The following is a 16,173-nucleotide window of genomic DNA, read 5'->3' on the forward strand; positions in this document are numbered from 1 at the left end:
GGGTTGTAGTGACTACTGCTGATGGAAACTTTTGTTAGAACTTCTTGTCAGTGTCTACCTGACAGACCATTTGTCAGAGCTAAATTCTTTTTTCTTTTTTAAATTGGAATGTCTTTATTCATTTTCTCATTAGTCAGCCCCTGCAAAAAGACTATACTGGTTTTTTCTGGGTCATTGAACCCTATGCAAATTTATTTCCATCTCTCAATATTTCCATGGAACAGAAGTAAGCCAAGAGTGAAATTATAAGCCTGTGGAGCTTGCAAAAGGATCAAACCTTGCCAAATTTCATTTTTCCCTGCATGCAGCCTTTTTTAAACTTAACCATGTAGTACTCTAACTGATTAAATACTGAAAAAAAAAGTTACTGTTTTTCAGATGACTTTGTGTAGTTCACCCCAGGAAGAGAATAATAGGAAAGATCTGTTGAGTTTTTAGTAGACTAAAAACTGTAGTTGGTGTTTTGGTTTTTTAACAAAGTTACTGTGCATGTTTTATTGAAACAGTTGTTTACCCAGAGGGTCTATTCAGCAGTACAATTCTCCTTGCAGAACTGAAAATCGTCAGGGTATCAGAACTAGGAAGGTAAAAGCCTGGAACCTGATACCCTTTCCATGCGAGACTTTGCTGTAAGCAGTCCATCTGTGACAGATCTGAGCTACGGCCAACAGGCCTGTGGCAAGTGCCAGATTCCATGCAGATTAAGGTTGGAAACAATTTCATACAGATTTACTGGGTGTTTTCCAAAATAAACTCTGCCAGAGTACAGCTCCATCACAGATATTAAGTCAGTCTCTACCTTCCTACTTGTTTTTTCTGGTGTCATGTTAGCTATGTTTTCCATGAGAGGAATTACTCTAACTTGCAGATTGGTAAATGAAAGAGCTTCACTGCTCAGACGGTATTAGTGTTCTTGTAAGTGATCAACATGCAGTGTAATTCAATTTATTAAAGCACTTTATGAAAAACCCAAATTTACAAGATACTTTAAGTACGGTAGTGAAGGCTGGGGGTGACCAGCTTCATTAGCAATCTAGGTCATGGGATACAGTGTATCATCAAGTTTGTGGATGAGACTAAATGGAGGGGGAGTGACTGACATGCCAGGGAGCAGGGCTGATGTTTAGAGGGACCTCAAGCTGAAGGAAAACAGAAGTCTCACAAAAGTTCTGGTCCAGCTGGGGGTGTCCCTGCTGACTGCGGGGAGGTCAGACTAGATGACCTTTGGAGGCCCTTTCAGTCTGGACAATTCTATGATTCTATGATTCTACAAGGACAAGTGCAAATTCTGGACAATTCTATGATTCTACAAGGACAAGTGCAAATCCTCGTATCTGTAAATAAATACACAATACAAATAAATACTGTTCTTTTCTTCCCTCCTGTCAGCTCTCTCGCATGAAGCTTTTTCTATCTTTTTTTTTTTTTTCTATGTGCAAACAAAATTGTACTGCTTTGCTGCATTTGGATGCCCTCTGGTGTCTGAGTTAGGACTCTTGTCATAAAACTGTGTGGCCAGCCCTTGTGGTCGAGCACTGACACTGGTCTTTCAGTTCTCACCACCTGGTTGCTGAGGATGGCGATACTGGGGACTCTATACGACCCCATAATGATTGGAGGAAAGGAGGAGGTGTTTTAGAGACCATTGCAGCACACGGACAAGTGTAGAATTTTTCAGTCTTTATTTGCTGTCACTATTAAAGTTGGTTTTTCTTAGTGATGTCTTTTTATGCTGTCCTACTCCTCTACCAAAGGGAGAAAGGGAATAGAGTAGCATTCTAAGAATAAAAGGAATTATTTCCAACTTCTGGCTTCACCACCACAATGCAAGAGTGGTACCAGAAAGTCTCAAGAAGTAGACATGTCGTGTCTTCTGACACCTCTCAGTCTCAGACTTGGATTCTCATGGAGGTTCTTAGGGCTGCAGACATGTTTGAAGGGGACTGAGATCTGTTAGAGTATGTGGAAGCAAATGGGCTGCTTCGCTGCGGTTGTCTCATACTTGAGCTGTGACCAAGTGTATGACAGCTTTGTTGCAGGAGCTGTAAGCTGTTCCATAATATCTGTAAAATTGTTTGCTATAAATGAGTTAATGTAGTTAGCCAGGTAATTTTAAATTTATGAAAACTAGAGCAAAGAAATAATGTTATCTTAGTTTTGTTAGGCTTATCGAAGTAGAAAAAATTAAATGCATGGAAAATACAATAAACTGAAGGAAGAGACTTTGTAATTATGATGTAACTGCCCTAATGCAAAATGTATGCTTCCATTCTAGCATACAGGTAAACATAGTTCTTATTTAACCTTAGATAACTATCTTTTTGCTACCAGAGTGTTAGGATCAAATCCAACAAAGTCAAGGTATTTTCTTGCTTGTGACTCTGTTTTGACCTGTCAGGATTTCTCAGCTTCTATAACTGTTGTTATATATCTTTTCATTCTGGGACAAATCTACCAAATTCCACTGTTGTACCTTCAAATTATTCTGAGTACAGATATCGGTATTGCATCTTTTTGCTTTATTGTTGATGTCATTTATTTGATAGTTTCCTTCAGAACCATTACAGTCAAGTATTTGTATAGCTACTTTTTAAAAATAATCTTCTTTGTTCAAAACCAAAAAACCCCAAGGAAACAACACTTTGAAAAAACATATCACAGGGTAAGACAAGTTTGGGTTCTCATATAGGTGTCATATGCAGACTCAAGAGGTCAGGAGTATCTAAAACAAAAATGCTATTCCTGGTAAATACAAAGAGCACATGTGTACACTCAGATCATTCTGTTTTGTTTTGTTTCGTTTCCTTTTAGCAATATTTAATTGCCACAATAATTTAAATTACTAGGTCTAGATAATTTTGTTTTGAGGCAGGATCTACCTTTTCATTGGGAAGAACTTTGGTATAATTGTTTGCTGTGCTTTTCATGAGTCCTGAATTGTTTTGCTTTTTCAAATGTCTATCCAAATCTAGGACGTGCTGATGGAATTGTTGGAGCAATGTGCTGATGGACTCTGGAAGGCAGAACGCTATGAACTCATTGCTGACATATATAAACTTATCATACCCATTTATGAAAAACGGAGAGATTTTGAGGTATTAAATTTATCATGACTAAATTTAAGAAAGAAAAAAAATCCTAATTTTTTTAGTCTAACTGCATGACACATTGCACTTCACAGAATAAGAGTGTTACCATTGCAAGTGAAATATCCACGTGTTAAAATTTTGTTTTACTTTTAAATAAGTAAAAATTAATCTTACATGTTGTCATTCTGATGCAAATGCTAAATGTACAACTGTTGTTCTATAAAACAATATTTTTAGTTATTAACTACAAGGACATCATTCATTATTGTCATCTTAAGATAGGAAAATTCTACCTTATTCTTTTACGCCATGATTGTTTTCTTTTATTTTTAGAGGCTTGCTCATTTGTATGACACTCTTCATCGAGCATACAGTAAAGTAACAGAAGTTATGCATACAGGCAAGAGACTGCTGGGAACATATTTCAGGGTAGCGTTCTTTGGACAGGTGAGTATTATTTAACTTCTAGTTGCCTGCTTTATTTTACAAGGTATACTATTTCATCATCTGTGTTGATACCATGACATAAAAAGCACAAGAAATAACGGTCTGTAAAAAATAATTAAACATCGTCAATAATGTAGTTAAAAACATTTCTCAATTCCAAAACAATTCTTCCTTATTTTCCTCAGTAAATTTTTTGCTTTTTGTTTTTTCTTTTTCTTCTTTTATTTACTCCCTTAAGGCAGCGGTAAGTTTTCTATAATGTTGGTTCTTAGCGATGTATTGACTTCATGTCTGTAGTGCTACAGTGTGGTTTGCAAGGCTGCTTCTTAGATCGGTATGCATTTAATAGCCGTTGCAATTAAAAAAGTAACATTGAGTTCCATTTAGAGAAAAAAAAATAAAAAATCACTCTTTTCTATGCATCAGTACTGCATGCTTCAAACAAAAGTTCTGGCTGTGCATCGGACAGCTTCACATCCTCTACTCTGTGTCTAGAATGCGTATGTATTAGTGCGGTATCACGCAGTATCCAGTAATACACTTTCTACATGCATAGCCCAGTTGCTAATCGTTCAGCTGAGCATGGAGAATTGTAAAATGCTCTGAGCAGTATAACTTTACATGTATTCTGTTGTCTTTTATAACTTTATAGCAATACCAGTTTACAGACAGTGAAACAGATGTTGAGGTAATTACAATGACTGCTTACAAAAGCAAGCAATGCAGTAAAAACTACTGCATTCCACCTTAGTTTGATGTGGGTATTTTTGTCAATCTAGCCTGTGTTTATACATGATATGTTGTGCTTTTCTATTTTGTCTGTTTCGTTTATGACAAAAATATTTATTTTCTGGTTTCAAACATGAACTCGGACATGGCTTGTTTTAAACCAATGACCTGTTTCACTTTCCGTGTACTCTATGTTGCACTTAGTTATGGGTTTAAAACAAATGCTTTATCTAATAAAAATGAAGTATATGCCAATATAGTACGTCATAAAATTAAGACCTTTATATAAATTAAATTTTATTTTCTGGAATTAATTTTTTATTACTACATAAAGAAATTTTTCAGAGTATTTCTGTGTAAACCATTGCCAAAATACTCACTTGTGAATCAGATAATCCTGTTGGGCAACAAAATTTCTGTTTTGGCAAGTGAAACAGTGCTGAAAGTTCACTTTTAAATAAAAGTGAAAAAAGTTGTCTCAAAGGCTTGGCACACCATAAAATTACAACAAATCTTTAACATTTTAACTGTGTGTTTCCATTATCTTTCACTCATTCTGTAGTCGATAATTACATTTTTCTGATATTTTTTTTATTTCATTCTCTCAGGAAACCTTTTTTATTTATGTTTTAATTATTCTTTATTTACATTTGCTTGAGTCCTAATGTTAAATGTTTATATTTGCTTTGGACCACATACATTATGTTCATCTTAATCATTGCCCTATGTTTTTTTCCCAAGATTTTGATTATTTATTTTTTTTTAAACAGGGATTCTTTGAGGATGAAGATGGAAAGGAATATATCTATAAAGAGCCTAAACTCACGCCTCTTTCAGAAATTTCCCAAAGACTCCAGAAACTCTACTCTGACAAATTTGGATCTGAAAATGTCAAAATGATTCAGGATTCTGGCAAAGTATGATTTTTGTTTTCTCCAAAAAATTCTAATGTGTTACTTCCATTAATCCACTTGAAATACTGTGGGATCACTGTCCTTTATTAATTTGGTACACAAAACATTTGAGTCTGAAAATTGCTTGTTTGAAGGTCATGGAAGAAATATCCTCTACTATTAAGTTTACCTTTACAACTAAAAAACTTAATTTTTCATAGTGTTACCTCTCAAAATAATAACTGTATTTTAGAAGAAATTTGGATTATGATCATATTCTTTTGTTATCTTTAGCTATATTTCTTGCCAGTTCATTCACAGTCATTCTTTGGAATTTTTCCCCTTTCTGCACCTCCAGAGTGGAGTCCAAACTTTCTTCTGAAATAGGAAACAGACCCCTCTTTTGAGACAAGCACCATATGTAAATAACATTGTAAATCTTTATCAGTTGTTCTTGTTATCCTTTGCCTATGTCTCTTGAGCCCATTCAATTTTATGAACGTTGAAACTGTAGAAAAAAGTGTTCATGTGAAGTCATATGGTGAAGTCTAGATTTGTCATAGGAAATGTTTTCTTTTGCAATTGAAGGCTCCAAAACTGGTGAACTGAAAGGAACTACAGTAAAGAGCACATACTGCACAAGTTCCATGTACGCTACATAGCTTTTGTTCCCTTCCTCAGCCAATTTTTAACTTTGATTTGGCTTCAGACTTTATAATGATTTTCTCTAATTATAATTTCCTGTCCCTTCTGTTCCCTGATTCTACCAGTAAGATCACAAAGTTCTGTGCTTCTCAGCCTGAAAGTGCAGCAACAGTGGACTTTTCAATAGTGGAACTTTAAAAGGAGAGGAAGACTTAGGCAAAGGCTAGATTTTGTGCTATTGACAGTGAGAGATTTATTTTGTAATCTCTGTTTTTCAGAGCTCTTCAGTGTACTCTCCTGAATGCTTTACAATTAATTATAATGCATGTATTTGTCAGCATTTGTAGGAAACGTTTTCTGTCAGCTGTACCAGAATAAGTACATAAATTACCACTTAAGTTCTAGTCCAATAATTTTTAAAAAACACCAGGTTTTTTTTTTAAATAAACTAATCAGGCAGCATGTTCAAATAAAAATGGGTAAAAGCAGGGAGATCTTAGCTCTGTTCCCAGGTTGCTGGAGGACTTGCCCGGTGACTTCATGTGTTTATTTGCATTGTTGTTTTACAGCTCAGAGACAGGCAGAGATAACATGAACATTTGATGTAGGACTAAAGTGATAGGCAACAGCCTTTTATAAAGATGCACAGGTTTAGGATGCCGATTTTATCCTGTGGTTGGGGGAATTTACAAAAAATAAAAATCCTCAGTCCATTTTGGGACCCTTTTAGGAGCCCTTATCTATTGGTGCTGGAGACTGGTTGCCACTTTTACTAAATTAAAGATCTGCCAGTCCATGAGGCTCTCACTCGTCCAGTTCTAAAAACAAAATGAACTTTTGGACCCTCCTAGGGTGCCAGAGTTGAGACAGACAGGTTGGGAGAAGTGCCTTCTGAAGATGATATCTGAACTATTTACAATGTAGGATTTTATTTTTACTTACTAACTTTTTTGTATCAGTGGAATTTTTTGGTCTCAAATCTACTGTTGTATCAGCTGTCATGGAGGATAAGTGTTTGTTTCTGTGTTTTCTGTTTCTGCACCTTCCAGTGTTAAAATATGGGTAAAACTCTGTATTACGTTTGTGTTTGCAGTTCTGCTTATGGCAAATATCTGTTTAAAAAACAAACAAAACCACAACCTTGTAATGCATCTAGCTATGTTGTCTTCCTAAAAATTAGAAACTGAATGCAGAGAAGCATCAACATGTACTGTGTTTTCAGTAATTAACAGGTTGAGACCAAATTTAATTCCTGAATGTTGTGTGACTGCAGTTATATTGACTTTATTCACAATGTAGCTATTTGGGTTTTTATCATGTTTTTAAGGTAAATCCTAAGGATTTGGATTCAAAATATGCATATATTCAAGTTACACATGTAATTCCATACTTTGAAGAAAAAGAGCTGCAAGAAAGAAAAACAGATTTTGAAAGGACTCATAACATTCGTCGCTTTATGTTTGAGATGCCTTTTACTCAGGCTGGTAAAAGACAAGGAGGAGTGGAAGAACAGTGTAAGCGACGGACTATTTTGACAGGTACTGACTGGATGGAAATTTCCTTTAAAAGAAAGCTGGCCTTTTTTTGTTTTTTTATACTTAGTTTGTGATACTAGATTTTTCTGTATGTTGTATATTTTGTCAGGAAAAAAAAATCCTTTAGAAAGTTCCACACATGACTGTTGGAGATGACAAGGATTACAAAGCATCTCAAAATATTTTTAGACAAAACAATCTTTTAAACTTGGTACATACTTGAAAGTAATACTTAAAAATGTGATATGCCAAGACACTTACAAATGACCATCTGAGAGTACATTGTGTAATTTCATAAGCACAAAGTATTGGAAAATGAGTAAAATCTCATATTTTACTATGTTCTAACTTCCTTTCATTTCATTTTCTTTTATTTTACCTTGGTTTGATTTCCAGCCTCTCTTCCATTGTGACTTTGGTCTAATCACTATTCTTTAGTTTCTCATTTCTTAGCTTTACGAGAGAGTGTCTATCTATCTTCTCATAGGCTCAAAGTTTAAAGATATTTGGTTTACTGGTACAAAACATTTTCTTATGGTTTTAAGGGAGATAATTAAAAGTTGTGGTGTGTTTGGCAATGTTTCTGTAAATCTGAATTTGTGAAATAACACGTTGTGCTTTACTGGAAGCATTAATTGAAGTGGTCTAATTCTGTTCTGTGTGTGTTTTTCCATATCACTTAAAGTCCTTTATAGCTGTCAGCTGAAATACTTTTCATATTTTTAGCCAAAACTAGGTTTTCAGATTAGTTTCTTCAAAGGATAATCCTCAAATAATTTGGGTTTTTTCTTTTCCTTAAGCTTCAAGAACTGTGAATCTGTATTCTAGCTTTCATGTTCTTAGAAAAAGAATATTTTGTGGTTTGCCTCTGTTCAGTGTTAGCGTCTATATCACTGTCTTAATATAGTGGTAAAAACAACTTAAATAGCTTTAATAATAATGTCAGGTATCCATAGATAATACTTGTGAGGAAATAGAAAACACAGCTTTGCTGATTTTGATATTTCCCTTTGAGGTATATGGATGAAAAGCAATTCTTTTTACAGTTCTCATATGAATTTTCAATATTTTGTTTCCTTGTACACTTGGTAGTATTTCTACTTATATTGTATGTTATTAAATTGGGCAACTAATTATGTCAAAATGGGATTTTAGCATGAAATTCTGTCAAAATGCTTTATTCAAAAACCTGTTTTTAACTATATTAAACTTTTTTCTGTCCACAGCTATACACTGTTTCCCATATGTGAAAAAGCGCATTCCGGTAATGTACCAGCACCACACTGATTTAAACCCAATTGAAGTAGCCATTGATGAAATGAGTAAAAAAGTTGCAGAACTTCGGCAGCTTTGCTCTTCAGCTGAAGTAGATATGATCAAATTGCAACTGAAGCTACAAGGAAGTGTCAGTGTTCAGGTAAGACCAACATCCTTTGCCATTCAGCTGTTTCACCTGTTTCTGCCCCTGAAAAATTAGATAAGTGGCATTTTATCATTAGTTTCCATTCCATATATTCAAGAATGTCTTAAATTAGAGATACGGTCACTTTTTGCAGTTATTTCATATAAACATTGTTCATGGACAGTTACATGAAAGGATTAAGGTTCATCTCTGGAATTTGTGACGATCTGAGTCCCACCAAGTTTTGGTGTAAAGCTGAAACTACTATAAAATAGTAAGTCTTCCCATAAGAGGAGGAATTAACATATTTTCCCTAGATGTAGGTCTGCTCACATGAGGTTCACCATGGTCATTATTGCTGTCATATTTTGGTAAGATCCCTATGGAGACAAAGAGGGAGTGCCAAAATACAGGAGGAGGGTAATAGCAGAGAATCTCACTGTGCAACATTCCATTTTACCTAAGGGAAGCAAGAACTGAATGTATAAAGAAACCATGGGACTCACCAAAACAGGGTACATCGAGCAGCTGTAGCATGTACAGATCAATATGGTAGGGGGGCCTTGAGAATGCAACAACACAAGTGCTGCTCTTATTTTTAACTGATTCAAATTAAAGGAACAGATGTAGTCCCCTGAAATGAACTGTTGTCATGTTAAAGAGAAAAGAAGAAAAAAAAAAAAAGTCAAGATTCCAGAACATTAAAGAGAAAAGAAAAAAAAAAAAAGTCAAGATTCCAGAATCAGGAAGTTGTCAAACTAGCATTTGGGATGAGAAGGGAGGGGCTCTGACTGTTAATACAAAAGAATAATAAGGATGAGTCAGAAATCGTTTAATCTAGTTTTTATAATAGTGCAATTAAATTTCTGCTAATTATTGCAGAATTTTCAGCTTGGAAGAGTGTTTTCAACAGATAAGCAGACCAAACAGTCATTTTCCCACCCTAATTTCATAAACAGAGGTGACAAAGTAGCAATATCAGCAGTTACTTTGCCACATCGTTGAAGTGGTTTCTTTGTGTCAGGACAGGTTCATACAGAGAGCTCTAGAGACCTCTCCTGCTCTTACATTCGGACTCCAGCAGTTTTCTTATTTCATAAGTCCAACTTTTTGAAATCAATAAGTTCTCCTAAGAAAGCAAATCAGACAGACACCTGTCGCACCTCTTATTGCTAACACAATGTGACAGAGAATTGACTCTTTCATGATTCTTGTTCTTTTTAGGTTAATGCTGGTCCTTTAGCATACGCCAGAGCTTTCTTAGATGACACGAACACCAAAAGATATCCAGACAATAAAGTAAAGCTACTAAAAGAAGTTTTTAGGTATGTTTTTTTGGGGAATATAAAAATGACTTTTTTTTTTCCAGGATTTGATATCATAAGAATTTTTTAAAACCTTTTAACTTTTGTAATGTCCTGACTGCAATAAAAATATACTTTAAGCTGGCATTTTTAATTAATCTTTTGGATTTTGTGTTTCTAATCAAGTTGGGTTTTTTTTAATTGTTTTACCTAAACCAGGCAATTTGTTGAAGCATGTGGTCATGCTCTGGGTGTAAATGAACGACTTATAAAGGAAGATCAGCTGGAATATCAAGAAGAAATGAAGGCCAACTACAGAGAAATGACAAAAGAGCTTTCTGAAATAATGCATGAACAAGTATGTGCTGAAATTAAATTATACATACTAGTATTCAGAACGTAGCTGTAATGTAAAGTGTATTTAATGCTTTAAACAAAAGGATTGTTTTTTTTTTTTTTCTATTGGAGTATAAGAATGTCATGGAATTGTGGAATTTTTCTTTTTTTCTATTGGAGTATAAGAATGTCATGGAATTGTGGAACTTCATATCTTTTTTTTCTGTTTATGAATTTTCTGCAGATTCTTTCTTGGCCTTCAGAATTTAGTCTTCCTCATTAAGAAAGTAAATCTGGTTGGCACCAGTCTGGTTATTTTGTAGGAGAGAGAGACTACAGTAAAGATAAAACAATTTAATGACAATATATGTTGTTTATATTTCATATCTGTAGATAAATCTGGTTGGCACCAACCTGTTTTTTTTGTAGGAGAGAAAGACTACAGTAAAGATAAAACAAATTTAATGACATGAATATATGTTGTTTATATTTCATATCTGTAGTTACAGGGGTCTCTGGTGACACAAAAAGCTCATTTTAGTCTATACTTCCTGGTATTTGGTGACACGAAAAGCTCATTTTAGTCTATACTTCCTGGTAACTGGGGGGATTTGATCTGCAAGCTTAGCCCTTTTTCTTTAGATTTTGGAGATTGTATCTTTTTAAGCATTTACTTTTGCCACAAAGAGGTAAACATCTTTCAAGAGATATTCCAATACATTTTCTTAGGGGGAATCCACTACAGACAAACTGGAGATATGGGAAAAGGAAAAACAGCACTCATATGGAGTGAGATGTAGGACATTGCACCTGGGCTTTATGGTTGAAATGTCTCCTGACTTCAGAGGCAAGGATGTTATTTCCAGGAGGACAGGAAGGGCTGAAGATTCATGCTTGATCCCTGCCTTATTGATATTTTTATTCATCACTTCGGGTTCCTTTTCTTTCATCCGCTGCTATTTCTGTATAATCTTTTCCCAGAGCCAGAATGGCTCATAGTTCTTAACCCTCAAGATGTGTGTTTCTGGCTCACAAGAAATCCCTGTGTTTTCTGATAATATTTTACCTTACAAATACATGTCTAGGAGACTTCCTTAGATGCATGACCATAATAGCAACTTTTCTTAACAACCAATGCATCCTAGTCTGGATAACCAGTTGATACAAGAGGAGCTCTGAATTTCTCTTGTCCATACTATAGGCTTTACTCAGAAATTGAATTGTACAGGAAAAATCAAATTGTACAGGAAAAATCAAATTTGAGACCTACCTGACGTATTCAGTCTAGCTGACACTTAAATGGTCTGTTATCTTCCAGCTCTTTTTCAGGATTGCATCCTTTAGACGTACAATGACTTTACCCATTTACTATTTTTTGACATCTCTAAATTACTCTATCATTATCCAAGAAATACTTGCTCAAAAAGATAATCATAGGCTTATCTAAGAAAAATTTGCCTTTATTCTGCCTTTGCTTAGATGGTATCCAAAACTTTTATGCCATATTTCTTTTCTATTCAAAAACATGTCAAGTGTCTAAAGTTCACTTCACACACTTTCTTGCTCTCCAATATTTCCTGATGTGTTTTTCTCAGGTACTGTGCCGTGAGTAGCTCTGTGCTATGATATAATTATGGTGAAGTACAAGAATACAGCAAGTGCATAGGCTGTGTCTTCATTATCTAACTCTTGTGTTATACTATCACAGGGAAAAGCTTACCCAAAATTAACTTTTTTAACCACAGAGAATATTGTGAAACAAGGTTTGCAGGGAGTGACACCATTTTGTCAGAACCCATGTGTTGTGGGTTTTTTTAATAAAAAACCAGCATCTTTCAGACATGCATGTAGAGGAAAACAGTTTTGAAAGATCCCTGGAACAGAAAAAGAGATTGGTTAGCTGACAGAAATGGGACGGTTTAACTGTATTTCAATGTGATGTATTGTAAAGCAGAAAGCAGTGGAGGGTTTTAGAAAGGAGGATAACTGATTTGACAGCTAATTAAGATGAACAAGGTATATGGGAGAATTAGACAGCCGTACCAGAAGACTCCTTCAGAAAAGAAAGGAAAACATTCTTGTCAAATAATTTAGTTATAAGGATAATAAATGAAAGATTAATATTCCCTTGGCATAGGAAAAAGTAAAAGGATATAATGACAGTTTCTACACAAGAAAAAATACTTCTAACTCAGTGGAAGATATGTATGTTTAAAAAATGCTCAGGTGTGTGTGTTTCCAAAAACTGACAATAAGAAAAAGCATCTAATGCCTGAAACTTTAGGTGTCAATCACATTGTCTGAAAGTAAACAAAGACAAGGGGCAAACAGCTGATACCTGTAAGATGATGTTATCAGAATATGAAAGCACAGCACTGACTGCAGTAATGTGTGCTGTTAGCTTACCACTGTGTTCTTTTTTATATAAATGTAATTAATTGTAGATAGGTAAAACGCACTATGTAGTTTGGTTTGGGTTTTGTTGGGGTTTTTTTAGATTAGATTGGTCACTCCTCTGAAGGCTTAGAATCATGATGCACTTCATTGAAATCTTTAAAAATGTCACCTTTGTGTGCTTGCCTATTGCTGTATTTGGAATCTCACAATGTTTGTTGTAATGTCACCGAGGAAAAAACCCAACTGCTAGCTGTCTTACACTAGTGTTGATTTTAAATAATTGCAAAAATTTTGTTATGCAAAATATAGAATAGAATTGTAACAGATTTTTCTTTTTTTCTCCTCTGCTGCTTGCCATTATGATCAGATGGGATGGTAATTAGTTTTCTTTACTTCCATTCTTAGTTTGTCTAATCTTTATATAATTCCTTTTTTTCCAGTATTTCTAATCTTAGCATCAGTAAATTTATAGCTGTAAAGAATGAAGTATTTTCGGTGCTTCAATAGCTTATGATAAGACATGCTCAAATAATACCTTGAAGTCACAAAAAAAAGAGGAAAAAAAGGGCAAAAAGCAAGTGTGTTGTCCATGTGAAACTCGTTTTGAAAGTTAACAACAGAAATGAGAGAAGTCATTCAAGCTTCCCCTAGAGAGAACAGAGTAATACTTAAGTTAGGAGAACTGATCTTGGAGAAATAACTACTGCCCTAGTAAATCTAATAGAGGATGGCTGAGAAGAGTAACAGTCACCCAAAAGAAGTTCCGTGCAATTGAGAAAGTATTAAAAAGTTGAGTTGCTGCTGCGCAGCAGGTTATGAACTTGGTTAGTTGTTTTCTAAATTCTTGTGTCATTTTGTAACATTTTGGTAAATAACATGTTTTCCATTTTAAGATTACTCCAGTTGAAGAGAAGGCCAGCGTGATGCCTAATTCGCTACACATTTTCAATGCCATAAGTGGAACTCCAACAAGCACAACGGTTCATGGGATGCCCAGTTCCTCTTCAGTTGCATGATCAAAGTTTTGTAAAGGAAAGTATGTTCGTTTTTTCTTTCAAAAGTATGTGGATTTGCTTCGTTGTGTGCAAACTCAGGATGATTTTGAAGCTAAATGTTGGGCACGTGCAAGCTGCATAATTCATACGAATGTCTCAGCACACTTAGCAAATAGCAGTTACTGGTAATAGTCTTTTAGAGTAAGGGAGCGCACATATATTTTTTAATTCTTGCTGGTAACATTTAAAAGTATTCAAGTGTCATTGCAGAGGTGCGTGTTGGAAATTATAAAGTTGAAGTTAATTTCTCTTGTTCATTAGAAAGTATTATTAAAATGAATTGCACATTACAAAAAAAAAAAAAGTGTTGTGGGATGTAATTTTGCAGATATGTAACATTCAGGTGTTCTTTTTGTGTATGGCACATAGAGATTGATTCCAAGTACAAGAACTATTTTGGGGCTAGACAGAGACACTAGTTTTTTGGGCTTGATGGAACTGACAATAGTAGTTTTTGTACCATTTGGCAAATTGTTGTGCTTTGTTTTATACCTTGTTGCATTTTGGAGGTATGTGAGCTTAGGTCTTATTAAACAACTAAATACAACCAAAGGTCTGTATTAATGAACACTGAGTTATACTAAAATATCAATAGTAGTAAATTGTTATGTACATATTGTTTGTTAATACAGTCCATACAGTCTGTACATAAATGTATTACATTTCTAAGCATTTTTTAATATCCATGCCAGCTCTTATCCTTCTTCTTTCAGTTTATTGTGAAAATTTGCTCATTCCAAGTATATGCAGACTTTACAGTTCATTTATTCCTGTATATAAATAAATGCAATATAAAGATGTATACAGTCTTTGCTATGTTAGGTTTATATGCAGTTATTAAAAGAAAAAAACTTTTTTGCCAAAGCAATGGAGTATGTAATTGGTGAACATGGTTACTGTGGTTAATGGTGGTATAATTTAAAGCTTTTTCCATATTCTTATTCTTTTAAGACATTAATTTAGTAATTTTATATTTGGGGAAAATAAAGGTTTTTAATTTTATTTAACTGGAACCACTGTCCTGCTGTAATTAAACATTCTGTACTACATCTATATTAAAAGGAAAAAAGTAGTTACTTTTCTCACTGTGTGCTCTGGTTTTTATTTTAGATTTGTCCCTGAGCCTGGGTAAAGATGATGGGGATGGGATGGGGAGGAAGCTATTTTGCAGCTGAGATGCTGGTGTATTTCATGTTCCTTGTCAATAAAGGGAATTAGGTTATTAGTTAAGACATGAGTTTTGGATCCACCAAAAGTGACTCAAGTAGCATGTTACAGTAACTCAAGGTTGTTGCTCACCAATACAGTTAATATTAGGAAGTCTTCAAAACTTTTCATCACATGACAGTACCCAGATGAGTACTCCTAGACAGGGAACCCATAATGCTGTGCTAAGAATCGGTCCCCCTTCTCCCCCTCCACCCAATATGCTTCCACTTTCGTTCATTTGTGGAAACGGGTATAGAAATGCTTGGTTATGTGTCACTGTAGTTGGTCTGAAAAGACTAGGAGAAAATATCCTGTAAAGTATTTTGCCATTCAGGAAGATTGCTATATCAATATATGAATAGAAATTGTGTACATCATGATGGCTTCCTGTAATTACCCCACTTGTTCTAATTTCCCCTTTGCCCTGGGAGCAGAACGGACAGTTTCCTTCCGCTGTTCAACACCTTTTGCACTGGGACCTCGACTGGACAGAGTTGTATCTTCTAACCAACCTATAAATGTAGTATGTATTCATAACTGAATGCTTATCTATGTATATTTATAGATATGTATATAAATGTATGTGTGACTTTTTGCTTACTTGCTGAAATCTGGCCAATGAAAACTAGTGAAATGTAGTTGACAGGAGGTTGATGTGTGTTTACATGGGGTAGTGTTAATGATTAGCACATGTTCAGCTCTGACTCTACAGAGGTTTTGTTTATGATCTCCCATGATGCATTTACATGAGAGAACACACACCCTCATGTATTGGTTTGTTTTTAGATATGCTAAGATTATAATTGTTGGGGTTTACCTCTTGAATAATTCATTCTGTACCAACCTCCCTTTTCTGCTGGTACTTCCACAACATGCAAATGAAGTTTCTGATATGGGGCAGGGGGAGAGGGGAAGAGGGGGGGGGGTGTTATTTATGAAGACTTAGGCTCTTTACTGGTTTTGACTGGGATAGAGTTACTTTTCTTCACAGTAGCTCCTATAGGCCATGTTTAGGGTTTGTGCTGAAAACAGTGTTGATAACACCAGGATGTTTTAGTCACTGCAGAGCGGTGCTTGCACAGCGTCAAGGCCTTTTCTCCTTCTCACACCACCCCACCAGCGAGCAGGCTGG

At 35.0% G+C, this 16,173-nt stretch overlaps 1 protein-coding gene across 8 annotated transcripts in view; it reads left to right on the plus strand.

Annotated features, from left to right (window-relative positions):
* DOCK9 (dedicator of cytokinesis 9) overlaps positions 1-14,913 on the plus strand; it is a 112,375-nt gene extending 97,462 nt beyond the window's left edge. For 5 of the 8 annotated variants that reach the window (XM_014944140.1, XM_014944144.1, XM_014944143.1 and 2 more), the window contains exons 46-55: positions 2,973-3,095; positions 3,423-3,536; positions 3,775-3,780; positions 4,189-4,224; positions 5,036-5,182; positions 7,131-7,341; positions 8,565-8,755; positions 9,965-10,065; positions 10,264-10,402; positions 13,671-14,913. In XM_014944140.1, coding sequence (XP_014799626.1) covers positions 2,973-3,095; positions 3,423-3,536; positions 3,775-3,780; positions 4,189-4,224; positions 5,036-5,182; positions 7,131-7,341; positions 8,565-8,755; positions 9,965-10,065; positions 10,264-10,402; positions 13,671-13,793 — 1,191 coding nt within the window. In that variant the 3' untranslated portion in view covers positions 13,794-14,913. Of the gene's footprint in view, positions 1-2,972; positions 3,096-3,422; positions 3,537-3,774; positions 3,781-4,188; positions 4,225-5,035; positions 5,183-7,130; positions 7,342-8,564; positions 8,756-9,964; positions 10,066-10,263; positions 10,403-13,144; positions 13,153-13,670 lie in introns of all 8 variants that reach the window. The other 3 variants (XM_014944141.1, XM_014944147.1, XM_014944145.1) reach the window with 2 other exon arrangements.
* The last annotated feature ends 1,260 nt before the right edge of the window (positions 14,914-16,173 follow it).

This window comes from Calidris pugnax, unplaced genomic scaffold, assembly GCF_001431845.1.
Source record: "Calidris pugnax isolate Ruff unplaced genomic scaffold, ASM143184v1 scaffold69, whole genome shotgun sequence".
Taxonomy (NCBI): Eukaryota; Metazoa; Chordata; class Aves; order Charadriiformes; family Scolopacidae; genus Calidris; species Calidris pugnax.